Source organism: Ornithodoros turicata, unplaced genomic scaffold (genome assembly GCF_037126465.1).
Source record: "Ornithodoros turicata isolate Travis unplaced genomic scaffold, ASM3712646v1 Chromosome26, whole genome shotgun sequence".
Taxonomy (NCBI): Eukaryota; Metazoa; Arthropoda; class Arachnida; order Ixodida; family Argasidae; genus Ornithodoros; species Ornithodoros turicata.
The window spans coordinates 183,759-197,551 of NW_026999348.1; the positions used below are offsets into that span (position 1 = coordinate 183,759).

General features: G+C 47.4%; 1 protein-coding gene and 1 long non-coding RNA gene across 2 annotated transcripts; both read right to left on the reverse strand.

Annotated features, from left to right (window-relative positions):
* Positions 1-7,975: 7,975 nt before the first annotated feature.
* LOC135373607 (uncharacterized) lies at positions 7,976-8,783 on the reverse strand. The gene is made up of 4 exons (XR_010416511.1): positions 8,712-8,783; positions 8,431-8,573; positions 8,235-8,305; positions 7,976-8,065 (listed from the first exon to the last, which is right to left on the reverse strand). It is a non-coding gene; the product is annotated as an uncharacterized LOC135373607 (long non-coding RNA).
* Positions 8,784-9,172: 389 nt separating this feature from the next.
* Positions 9,173-13,350, reverse strand: LOC135373591 (uncharacterized). Its single transcript, XM_064606689.1, has 14 exons — positions 13,236-13,350; positions 12,520-12,612; positions 12,281-12,373; positions 12,043-12,134; positions 11,807-11,931; positions 11,570-11,670; positions 11,091-11,183; positions 10,852-10,944; positions 10,614-10,705; positions 10,378-10,502; positions 10,141-10,241; positions 9,662-9,754; positions 9,423-9,515; positions 9,173-9,276 (listed from the first exon to the last, which is right to left on the reverse strand). Exons 1-14 carry the CDS (start codon positions 13,348-13,350, stop codon positions 9,173-9,175), a joined length of 1,413 nt encoding a protein of 470 aa, XP_064462759.1.
* Positions 13,351-13,793: the final 443 nt, after the last annotated feature.

Consider the following 13,793-nt stretch of genomic DNA (forward strand, 5'->3'; position numbering starts at 1 on the left):
GTCACTCAGGTGAAAGACATTAGAAAACATCTTGTTTGGTATGCCACGCTGGTTTTGGAGAAGAAAAGGGGTAATGTAGTACGCAGCTGGAGAATGCAACTGGATATGCAGATAGTAACATATCCTTCATTCTCAGGAAGGCAAACATAGGTGAACATGCAAACAACGAAGTGGATAAGATGGACTCAAAGTCCGTCTTGTCCACTTCATTGCGGCGTTTGTCTCAGCGTTTACCTTCCTTAGACTCGAGGATATACTACCCTCTTCAAGTCCACATGAGCTTGTTTGCCTTCTCTTACTGCGTTATTCGACTGCATGCATTCTGAGGGGCTGGATCTGTACCTCTGCGAAGCAGCCTTGTTTACTCAGGCATCAACAGGTCTGCGTCAAAGTCATCATCCTCAGCGTCATACCCGTGCACAGGATGAAGTGGACTGTAAAGTGATAAGGCTCGTGAACAATATACAGAGTCTGAATGGTAGGCAAGATAATGCTGCAGCAGCTGTGCAGTATTCTCTGAATAATGGGTCGCGCAACTGTTGCAAAGGATTGATTTTGGGGGCTATGAAATGTTTCTCTGCTGGCGCTGTGACCATAGGTATCAGCAATAATTTCTGCCTTTATATAATGGAGAAAAAAATAGAGGTGGTACGTTTGAGTTAAGAGCACGATACTGCTTTCGTTGTCACTATTACAACGTGCACAGTGCACCAAGGAAGATGAAGTACAGCATGCACCAAAGAGCCTGTACATACTTTGTATGTGGCTGGTGGCCACTGTTCCTAGTGGTGGAAGAAGAAGAAGAAGACTTTGTATGTGCTGTAGCGAATCGTGAAACATGACCAGCTACAACGTCGTCCTTGGACGGTCTCTGTTTGATGCGGTGAGTCATTGGTGGTGGGACATCACACTCTGCATTTGCAAAGACCTCTGCGAAGGTGATGTATGTGCTTGCCAAGCGCAAAGTTTCATCAGGTAGGCCATTCACATAGCCTGTAATGGAATGTCACTCTGGAGATGACACAACAGTTTTCTCATATATGCCGGAAGGTGGAGGCAAGGGTGGTGAGAGCCCTTTCGAGCTCAGGCTGCTGGGGGTCCTTTGTGGGCATAGATATCACACATTTTGCCTGATATTCTCTTATGAAACATATTTTTACAGAATTTGTGTGTTCATCAGACTGATACTGTAGGCAACATTTGTTAAAAGCTATAAGATTTTGTTACTCATCATGAATAAATTTACTAGTACACGAAACAGATTGCAAATATAAATACAGTCATGTCTCGCTTATCCGGAGTTCAGATATCCAGAAAACTCGTTATCCGGACTATATTACCTGGAACGAACCATTGGATTACCATTGGATTTTGCCTCGGTTATCCGGAATTCGTTATCCGTATCCGGACAGCAAGTACGAGGAACGATCTTCCAGGACATAGGTCATTCTGATTCCCTTATCTGGAAAAGTGTCAACGTCCTCTGTCCCTGGCATGTGCTGTATTCGTACTACTCCGGAAAAGGGCCACATCTCACCGTGGCATTCTGTTCTGTTTGACTCCAATTTCTTCAGAGGTCACTCCCTTTCGGTGTGTGCGGACACACGATAAGTGGAGGAGGTGCCCCTGTTCCCACCGGGTGCAAGAAATCCACATGTGAACAACATGTGCAGGCCGTCCATGAGCATTTCGTTATCCGGACGAAAAGGGACGACTCCCGAGGTGTTCGGACAATCGAGACATGACTGTATGTCTTCAAATCGTGACGAAATGCATGCAACAATTGAATCAGGTATAGAGCAAGTCTGAGTATTGCCCAAATGACTACAGCCTTGAAAATGAACTTCACCTCATAGCACGCTCCTAGCCAACCATTATCTCGAATGATGTCGTTATCTGCCCTGATTTGTTGAAAACGGATGGCGTACGCCATTTCTGTGACACTTATGCTGTTCATAATTGCCACAGAAAAGGCGTACGCCCCGTGTTTTCAACAAATCAGGGCAGATAACGATATCATTCGAGATAATGGTTGGCTAGGAGTGTGCTGTGCGGTAAAGTGCGTGCTATGCGGCGAAGTTCATTTTAAAGAGTGTAGCTCCCTCCTTTGTAACGTCTCCTCTGTAACGGCAGTCTCCTCTTTCTCGCCTTTCCTTTCCCTAAAAAAAGAGAAACGTGCCGCCATTCCTGACAGTTAGACCACCCGTACTTTTCTTTATCTTATGTTACACATTATCATAACTAACCACATAGCACGCTCCTAGCCAACCGCCATTCCGAATGACATAATTCTGTGCTGTGATGTGTTGAAAATGGGAGGAAGCGCCTATCCCAGACACATTATGCTTGTCCTAGATAGGCGTCTCCTCCTGTTTTGAATAAATCAGGACACAGAATAATATCATTCGGAATAATGGTTGGCTAGCACTGGGCTATGTGATGAAGTTCTGTTTTAACAGTGTAGCACTCCTTTTCTAGCGAGCATTCCTATCCCTTCTATCGAATGTTTCCCATGGCTACTGTTCACTTCCAGCTATTGCTCTATTCACTAATCGAAGCGTTTGTTTTCCGTCAACCTTTCCCACTTGCTTGTTTCCATGCCCAGCTCTTGTTTTCCTTCGATCATTCCTATCGATTTATTCTATCAACCAGTACTTGCCGTTTTATACCGACGATTTTACATTGTTTTCTATGTACCAATTGCAGCTCGTGTTGTCTATCGACCTTTACTAATGCTTGCTTTCTATCCTTCCATTTTCCCACTCATTCTTTTCTATCTACCAATCTAGCGGTTGTTCGAAATAGATCATTCCTATTTCTTGTTTGCTATCGACCATACTCATTTCTTGTTTGCAACCGACCATACTCATTTCTTGTTTGCCAACCGACCATCCTTATTTCTTCTTTTCTATCGACCATTCCTGTCGCTTGTTTTCATTCCCAGCTGAGTTTCCAATCGACTATTCGTATTGCGTCTTTCTACAGGCCTTCCTTGCGCAGTCTTCTTTAGAGCATTGATAGCCCTTGTTTTCTGTCGAATATTCCCTTTCCTTGATGTCTATCGACGAATCCAAGTGCTTGTATTCTATCGACCAGAACATGCGCTTGTTTTATATCGAGCATTCCCAATCATTGTTTTGTATCGAAAATTCACATTGTTTTCAATCCAACAACGTTAGCACCTGTTGTCTATCGACCATTCATAATGATTGATTTCTATTCAACATTCCCATACCATGTTTTCAGTCAAATTGCTCTGGACCATTCGTATTGCTTGTTTTCTATAGACAACCTTTGCGCTTGTCTTCTATTCACCATTCTAGCACTTGTTTTCTATCGAACATTCCCATCCCTTGATTTCTGTCGACCAACGTAGCGTTGCTCCCACTGCTTGTTTACTACCGATCATATCTTATTGTTTGTTTTCTATTGACCGATCCTAGCGCTTGTCTTCTATCCACCAACTCCTCCTTACTCTTTCTTCCTCTTCCCAAGAAAGCGAAACATGCCGTCATAGGCGATTTCAGATATTGCCCTTGTGCTCCGCACGGGGGCCCTCCGTCGCCCAAGTCACGCGCATCGCGCAATGCGTTGTGGGAAATGGTTTACATTCGTGCTCGTCTGCCTGTTGCTCGAAGGTGCGGGACGTGGATCAGAGAGAAAACCGAAACCGTTTACGCTCTTCTGACTCATGAAAACTAAATCCCAAGGTGCTGCGGGGCTTTCGCAACACGGCGCTCTCTGGTGGGCCATTCATGCAATTTCTGAAATCCTCTATTCCCGAGCAGTCAGACCTCGCTTTCTTCTTTTTCTTTCAATTTCTAGGTCTTGTTTTCTATTGACCAACCTTAGCGCTTGTGTCATATCGACCATTCCTAGCTCTTCTTTTCCATGACCATTGCTTCTTTTCATTGCCAGGTCCCATTTTCTGTAGACCTGTGTGCCATTACACACTCCATTGACACGAACTTAAAGAGCGCCTGTAAACCTTAGGTATTGTTGTCACCCGTAGCGAGGACCCATCCAAAACGAACGCTCATCATACGCCGCAAAGTTCTTAGCACCCTCCCAGCATAACTGGAAGAAACCTAGCTCTAGCTTTCTAATGACCAATCCTAAAGCTTGTTTTCCACCAATTTTTCCTATTGCTTGTTCAATTCCCGGCTCTTGATTTCCTGCGGCCAGTACATGCCCTTGTTTTATATAGAGCATTCCAAATTATTGTTTTATATCGACCATTTACCTTGTTTTCTATCCACCAATAGTAGCACCTGTTGTCTATCGACGACTCTCAAGGCTTGCTTTTTATCCAACATTCCTATCGCGTGTTTTCAGTCGAATTTTCCCGCTCCTGAATTTCTTGGGACCATACTTATTTCTCGTTTTCTATTGACCATTCCCATTACTTCTTTTCATTACCTGCTCTTGTTTCCCACCACCTACCTCACAATCGTTTGCTATTGACCATTAGTATTGCTTGTTTTTTATACCCAACCCAACCCAAACCCAAATAAACCAACCAACCAACCAACGAAGCAACCAACGGAGCAACCAACGAGCGAACCACCCAACGAGCAAACCACCCAACGAGCGAACCACCCAACGAGCGAACCACCCAACGAGCGAACCACCCAACGAGCAAACGAACCAACGAGCAAACGAACCAACGAGCAAACGAAGCGACGAACAAACGAACCGACGAGCGAACGAACCGACGGGCGAACGAACGAACGAACGTGGCGCGTGCTCAAAATCGACTATTCCCACACCTTGTTTACTACCGATCATTTCTCATTGGCTGTTTTCTATTGACCAATCCTACCGCTTGTCTTCTATTGACCAACTCCTCATTTCTCTTTCTTCCTCTTCCTTAAGAATGTGAAACGTGCTCCCATTCTCGAGCAGTCAGACCTCGCTTTCTTTTCATCATCTCCACCACTGCCACCACACCATGCTTAACATTCGTTCTCTAGCGACCACTCCTATATATTGTTCTCTACTGACTATCCTTAGCCTTTCTCTCCCGTCGAGCTCTGATTTCTTCTTTCATTTTCTAATTCTTGTTTTCTATTGTCCAACCTTAGCGCTTGTTCCATATCGACCATTCCTAGCTCTTCTTTTCCATCGACCAGTTCCATTGCTTCTTTTCATTCCCAGGCCCCCGTTTTCTGTAGACCTGTGTGCCGCTAGACACTCTATTCATGTGAAACAAGGCACTGAAAGAGCGCCAGCAGACTTTGGGTATCTTTGAACTCGTAGCGAGGACCCATCCAACATGAACGCTTACCATACGCCGAAAGTTCTTATCGCCCTCCTAGCATAACTGGCAGAAACCCAGCTCTAGCTTTCTATTGACCAGTCCTAGCGTTTGTCTTCCATCAAACTTTCCTATTGCTACTTTCCATTCTCGGCTCTTGATTTCCTTCGACCAGTCCAATCGCTTGTATTCTACCCACCAGTACATTCCCTTGTTGAACCACTCACTGTATCGACCAGTCACCTTGTTTTCTATCCACCAATAGTAGCACGTGTTGTCTATCGACCGCTCCTAATGCTTGCTATGTATCCAACATTCCTATGGCGTGTTTGCAGTCGAATTTTTTCCACTCCTGGTTTTCTTGGGATCATACTTCTTTCTCGTTTTCTATTGACCATTCCCATTACTTCTTTTCATTACCAGCTCTTGCTTTCCACCACCTACCTCACAATCGTTTGCTATTGACCATTCGTATTGCTTATTTTCTATAAACCAACCAGCCAACGAACCAACGAACCCACCAACGAACCAACGAATGAACCAACCATCGAACCAACCATCGAACCAACCATCGAACGAACGAACCAACCAACCAACCAACACACCAACATAGCGCTTGCTCAAAATCGACTATTCCCACACTTTCTTTACTACCGATCATTTCTTATTGCCTCTTTTCTATTTACCAATCCTATCCAATCCAATCGTTTTCTATAGACATTCGTTGGACTTGTCTTCTACAGACCATTGATCGAATTTTCTACAGACCATTTTCTATCGAACATTACCATTCCTTGATTTCTGTCGACCAACGTAGCGCTTGCTGAAAATCGACTATTCCCACTCCTTGTTTACTAGCGATCATTTCTTATTGCTTGTTTTCTATTGACCAATCCTAGCACTTGTTTTCTATTCATCAACTCCTCCTTCCTCTTTCCCACGAAAGAGAAAAGTGCCGCCATTCCCGAGCAGTCAGACCTGGATTTCTTTTCTTCATCTTACTTAACACCACCGCCACGAAACCATGTTTAACACTCGTTTTCTAGTGACCATTCCTATATATTATTCTCTATCAACTATCCCCAGCCCCTCTCTCCTACTGAACTCTGATTTCTTCTTTCAGTTTCTAGGTCCTGTTTTCCATCGACCATTTCCATTGCTTCTTTTCATTCCCTTTCATTTTCTGCAGACCTGTGTCCCGTTAGACGCTCTATAGACATGGAACAGGATTCGACACTGAAACAGCGCCTACAAACCTTGGGTATCTTTGTCACTCGTAGCGAGGACCTATCGAACATGAACGCTTACCATATGCCGCAGTTTTTAGCACCTTCCTAGCATAACTGGAAGAAACCCAGCTCTAGCTTCCTATTGACCAGTCCTAGCATTTCTTTTCCATCAACCTTTCCTATTGCTAGTTTCCACTCCCGGCTCTTGATGTCCTTCGACCAGTCCAAGCCCTTGTTTTATATCGAGCATTCCCAATCATTGTTTTATATCGACCATTCACCTTGTTTTCTATCCAACATCTCTATGGCGTGTTTTCAGTCAAGTTTTCCCACTCCTGGTTGACCATACCCATTACTTCTTCTCATCACCACCTCTTGTTTTTCACCACCTACCTCACAGTCGTTTGCTATTGACCATTTGTATTGCTTCTTTTCTACAAACAAAACATCAAAAAACCAACCAACCAACCAAACAACGACCAACGTAGCGCTTGTTCAAAATCGACTATTCCCACACCTTGTTTACTGCCGATCATTTCTTATTGCCTAATTTGTATTGACCAATCCCGGCGCTTGTCTTCTATTTACCAACTCCTTTCTTTCTCCAACAAAGCGAAACGTGCCGCGATTCCCAAGTAGTCGGACCTCTTTCTTTTCTTCATCTTAGTGAACACCACCACACCTTGCTTAACCATTCCTATATCTCCCTCTCTATCTACTATTCCTAGCCCTTCTCTTCTATAAACACTCTAATTTCTTCTTTCAATTTCTGAGTATTGGTTTCTATTCACCGTACTCTTAAAAATGAAGTTCACCACACGGCACGCTCCTAGCCAGACATCACCTAAACGATATCGTTGAAAACCGAACGCTTATACCTTTTCTGTGACAATTATGAACAGCATAAGGCTGGGAAGCTGCACGGTTAAATTTCTGATAAGACACAGACGACACCACTGCGAAACACACTAGGCGATATAGCATTCGAAGATAATCGTGGGAAAATGAAGGAACTCAGGAGCCGTTAGAAACTTATCTGTGGAGAGGCATCCCATGTGAACAGGGCCAGCGAGGAGCTTGGAGGTGTCGGAATCCCTATGGCCTGCACGGGGTATAGTCACATTCGCAGCGCAGCTGAAAAGCTCCAAGGTTAAAATTTTCATCAGATACATATCACACAATTGTGAAATTTTAATCAAAGTTATTGGAGGCAATTCGAACGCCGCCATGAGAAAGAGGTGCGTCTAAGGGGGCCTTGGTAACTCACATCTGGAGGACCAGCCACGGGAATTGCGCACACACAGGAGCCTGGAGGCGTCGAACTCCATGGACACTAGGGATGGCGTCACGTTCACTAAGGAACTGGGGAGTTGCATGGGGTGAGGTTAAAATTTTGATCAGACACACTTCACACCAATGTGAAAGTTTCATGAAAGTTTCAGTTTCATACGCGATAGCATTCGAACTTAGCCGTGAGAAAGAGGTCCAACTCATGAAGCCTTACAAGCCAACCTCTGTAGGATCCAGCCACGCGAATAGGGCCCAGAGAGGAGCCTGCATGCGTCGAACTTCCTGGGGCCTGCAGTAGAAAGACCTGCCGCTTTCACTAAGGAACTGGGGAGATGCATGGTTAAAATTTTGACCAAACTTCACCCAGTGTGAAAGCTTCATGAAAGAAGCTAGTGCCGATAGCATTCGAATTTAGCCTTGAGGAAGAGGTCCAACTCAGAAAAGTCTTAGAAGCTCACCTCTGGCGGATCCAGCCACGCGAATAAGGGCCAGAGAGAAGCCTCAAGGGGTCGAGCTTCCTGTGCCTGCACTGGAAAGAGCTGTCACGTTCATAGGGAACTGGGGAGATGCATGGTTAAAATTTGGTCCAAACAAACTTCATCCCATTGTGAAAGTTTCATAGAAGGATCTAGGGGCGATAGTATTTGTATGTACCCGCCAGAAGGAGGTCCAACTCATGAAGCCTTAGAAGGTCACCTCTGGTGGATGCAGCCACGTGAATAGGGCCCAGAGAGGATCCTAGAGGCGTCGATCTCCCTGGAGGCTACACTAGGGATGGCCTCGCATTCACTAACGAACTGGGGAGATCCATGGTTAAAATTTTGACCAAACAAACTTCACCCCATTGTGAAAGTTTCATCAAAGAACCTAGGGGCGATAGCATTCGTATGTAACCGTGAGAAAGAGGTCTAACTCATGAAGCCTTAGAAGCTCACCTTTGGTAGATCCAGCCACGCAAATAGGGCCCAGAGAGGATCCTGGAGGCGTCGAACTCCCTTGAGCCTGCACAACGGGTGGCGTCGCGTTCACTATGGAACTGGTGAGATGCATGGATAAAATTCTTACCAAACAAACTTCACCCCATTGTGAAAGTTTCATGAAAGAAGCTAGGGGCGATAGCATTCGTATGTGCCCGTGAGAAAGGTCCAACTCATGAAGCCTTAGAAGCTCACCTTTGGTGGATCCAGCCACGAAAATAGGGCCCAGAGAGGAGCCTGGAGGCGTAGAATTCCCTGGAGCCTGCACTAGGGATGGCGTCGCGTTCACTATGGAACGGGGGAGTGGCATGGTTAAAATCCTAACCAAACACACTTCACCCGATTGTGAAAGTTTCATGAAAGAAGCAAGGGGGATAGCATTCGTATGTGCCCGTGAGAAAGGTCCAACTCATGAAGCCTTAGAAGCTCACCTTTGGTGGATCCAGCCACGCAATAGGGCCCAGAGATGAGCCTGGAGGCATAGAACTCCCTGGAGCCTGCACTAGGGCTGGCGTCGCGTTGACTATGGAACGGACGAGAGGCATGGTTAAGATTCTGAAAAAACACACTTCACCCCATTGTGAAAGTTTCATGAAAGAAGCTAGGTGCGATAGCATTCGTATGTGCCCGTGAGAAAGTGGTCCAACTCATGAAGCCTTAGAAGCTCACCTCTGGTGGATCCAGCCACGCAAGTAGGGCCCAGAGATGAGCCTGGAGGCGTAGAACTACCTGGAGCCTGCACTAGGGATGGCGTCGCGTTGACTATGGAACGGGGGAGTGGCATGGTTAAAATCCTGACCAAACACACTTCACCCCATTGTGAAAGTTTCATGAAAGAAGCTAGGGGCGATCGCATTCGTATGTGTCAGTGAGAAAGAGGTCCAACTCATGAAGCCTTAGAAGCTCACCTTTGGTGGATCCTGCCACGCAAATAGGGCCCAGAGAGGAGCCTGGAGGCGTAGAAATCCCTGGAGCCTGCACCAGGGATGGCGTCGCGTTGACTATGGAACGGGGGAGTGGCATGGTTAAAATCCTGACCAAACACACTTCACCCCATTGTGAAAGTTTCATGAAAGAAGCTAGGGGCGATGGCATTCGTATGTGCCCGTGACAAAGTGGTCCAACTCATGAAGCCTTAGAAGCTCACCTTAGGGGAATCCAGCCACGCAAATAGGGCCCAGAGAGGAGCCTGGAGGCGTCGAACTCCCTGGAGCCTGCACCAGGGATGGCGTCGCGTTCACTGTGGAACTGGGGAGATGCATGGTTAAAATTTTGACCAAACAAACTTCACCCTATTATGAAAGTTTCATGAAAGAAGCTAGCGGGCGATAACATTCGTATGTACCCGTGAGAAAGAGGTCCAACTCATGAAGCCTTAGAAGCTCACCTTTGGGGGATCCAGCCACGCAAATAGGGCCCAGAGAGAAGCCTGTAGGCGTCGAACTCCCTGGATCCTGCACTAGGGATGGCGTCGCGTTCTCTATGGAACTGGGGAGATGCATGGTTAAAATTTTGATCAAACCAACTTCAGCCCATTGTGAAGGTTTCATGAAAGTAGCTAGGGGCGATGGCATTCGTATGTGCCCGTGAGAAAGGTCCAATTCATGAAGCTTTAGAAGCTCACCTTTGGTGGATGCAGCCACGGAAATAGGGCCCAGAGAGGAGCCTGGAGGCGTAGAACTCCCTGGAGCCTGCACTAGGGATGGCGTCGCGTTCACTATGGAACGGGGGAGTGGCATGGTTAAAATCCTAACCAAACACACTTCACCCGATTGTGAAAGTTTCATGAAAGAAGCAAGGGGGATAGCATTCGTATGTGCCCGTGAGAAAGGTCCAACTCATGAAGCCTTAGAAGCTCACCTTTGGTGGATCCAGCCACGCAATAGGGCCCAGAGATGAGCCTGGAGGCATAGAACTCCCTGGAGCCTGCACTAGGGCTGGCGTCGCGTTGACTATGGAACGGACGAGAGGCATGGTTAAGATTCTGAAAAAACACACTTCACCCCATTGTGAAAGTTTCATGAAAGAAGCTAGGTGCGATAGCATTCGTATGTGCCCGTGAGAAAGTGGTCCAACTCATGAAGCCTTAGAAGCTCACCTCTGGTGGATCCAGCCACGCAAGTAGGGCCCAGAGATGAGCCTGGAGGCGTAGAACTACCTGGAGCCTGCACTAGGGATGGCGTCGCGTTGACTATGGAACGGGGGAGTGGCATGGTTAAAATCCTGACCAAACACACTTCACCCCATTGTGAAAGTTTCATGAAAGAAGCTAGGGGCGATCGCATTCGTATGTGTCAGTGAGAAAGAGGTCCAACTCATGAAGCCTTAGAAGCTCACCTTTGGTGGATCCTGCCACGCAAATAGGGCCCAGAGAGGAGCCTGGAGGCGTAGAAATCCCTGGAGCCTGCACCAGGGATGGCGTCGCGTTGACTATGGAACGGGGGAGTGGCATGGTTAAAATCCTGACCAAACACACTTCACCCCATTGTGAAAGTTTCATGAAAGAAGCTAGGGGCGATGGCATTCGTATGTGCCCGTGACAAAGTGGTCCAACTCATGAAGCCTTAGAAGCTCACCTTAGGGGAATCCAGCCACGCAAATAGGGCCCAGAGAGGAGCCTGGAGGCGTCGAACTCCCTGGAGCCTGCACCAGGGATGGCGTCGCGTTCACTGTGGAACTGGGGAGATGCATGGTTAAAATTTTGACCAAACAAACTTCACCCTATTATGAAAGTTTCATGAAAGAAGCTAGCGGGCGATAACATTCGTATGTACCCGTGAGAAAGAGGTCCAACTCATGAAGCCTTAGAAGCTCACCTTTGGGGGATCCAGCCACGCAAATAGGGCCCAGAGAGAAGCCTGTAGGCGTCGAACTCCCTGGATCCTGCACTAGGGATGGCGTCGCGTTCTCTATGGAACTGGGGAGATGCATGGTTAAAATTTTGATCAAACCAACTTCAGCCCATTGTGAAGGTTTCATGAAAGTAGCTAGGGGCGATGGCATTCGTATGTGCCCGTGAGAAAGGTCCAATTCATGAAGCTTTAGAAGCTCACCTTTGGTGGATGCAGCCACGGAAATAGGGCCCAGAGAGGAGCCTGGAGGCGTAGAACTCCCTGGAGCCTGCACTAGGGATGGCGTCGCGTTCACTATGGAACGGGGGAGTGGCATGGTTAAAATCCTAACCAAACACACTTCACCCGATTGTGAAAGTTTCATGAAAGAAGCAAGGGGGATAGCATTCGTATGTGCCCGTGAGAAAGGTCCAACTCATGAAGCCTTAGAAGCTCACCTTTGGTGGATCCAGCCACGCAATAGGGCCCAGAGATGAGCCTGGAGGCATAGAACTCCCTGGAGCCTGCACTAGGGCTGGCGTCGCGTTGACTATGGAACGGACGAGAGGCATGGTTAAGATTCTGAAAAAACACACTTCACCCCATTGTGAAAGTTTCATGAAAGAAGCTAGGTGCGATAGCATTCGTATGTGCCCGTGAGAAAGTGGTCCAACTCATGAAGCCTTAGAAGCTCACCTCTGGTGGATCCAGCCACGCAAGTAGGGCCCAGAGATGAGCCTGGAGGCGTAGAACTACCTGGAGCCTGCACTAGGGATGGCGTCGCGTTGACTATGGAACGGGGGAGTGGCATGGTTAAAATCCTGACCAAGCACACTTCACCCCATTGTGAAAGTTTCATGAAAGAAGCTAGGGGCGATCGCATTCGTATGTGTCAGTGAGAAAGAGGTCCAACTCATGAAGCCTTAGAAGCTCACCTTTGGTGGATCCTGCCACGCAAATAGGGCCCAGAGAGGAGCCTGGAGGCGTAGAAATCCCTGGAGCCTGCACCAGGGATGGCGTCGCGTTGACTATGGAACGGGGGAGTGGCATGGTTAAAATCCTGACCAAACACACTTCACCCCATTGTGAAAGTTTCATGAAAGAAGCTAGGGGCGATGGCATTCGTATGTGCCCGTGACAAAGTGGTCCAACTCATGAAGCCTTAGAAGCTCACCTTAGGGGAATCCAGCCACGCAAATAGGGCCCAGAGAGGAGCCTGGAGGCGTCGAACTCCCTGGAGCCTGCACCAGGGATGGCGTCGCGTTCACTGTGGAACTGGGGAGATGCATGGTTAAAATTTTGACCAAACAAACTTCACCCTATTATGAAAGTTTCATGAAAGAAGCTAGCGGGCGATAACATTCGTATGTACCCGTGAGAAAGAGGTCCAACTCATGAAGCCTTAGAAGCTCACCTTTGGGGGATCCAGCCACGCAAATAGGGCCCAGAGAGAAGCCTGTAGGCGTCGAACTCCCTGGAGCCTGCACTAGGGATGGCGTCGCGATCTCTATGGAACTGGGGAGATGCATGGTTAAAATTTTGATCAAACCAACTTCAGCCCATTGTGAAGGTTTCATGAAAGTAGCTAGGGGCGATGGCATTCGTATGTGCCCGTGAGAAAGGTCCAATTCATGAAGCTTTAGAAGCTCACCTTTGGTGGATGCAGCCACGGAAATAGGGCCCAGAGAGGAGCCTGGAGGCGTAGAACTCCCTGGAGCCTGCACTAGGGATGGCGTCGCGTTCACTATGGAACGGGGGAGTGGCATGGTTAAAATTTTGACCAAACAAACTTCACCCTATTATGAAAGTTTCATGAAAGAAGCTAGGGGGATAGCATTCGTATGTGCCCGTGAGAAAGGTCCAACTCATGAAGCCTTAGAAGCTCACCTTTGGTGGATCCAGCCACGCAATAGGGCCCAGAGATGAGCCTGGAGGCATAGAACTCCCTGGAGCCTGCACTAGGGCTGGCGTCGCGTTGACTATGGAACGGACGAGAGGCATGGTTAAGATTCTGAAAAAACACACTTCACCCCATTGTGAAAGTTTCATGAAAGAAGCTAGGTGCGATAGCATTCGTATGTGCCCATGAGAAAGTGGTCCAACTCATGAAGCCTTAGAAGCTCACCTCTGGTGGATCCAGCCACGCAAGTAGGGCCCAGAGATGAGCCTGGAGGCGTAGAACTACCTGGAGCCTGCACTAGGGATGGCG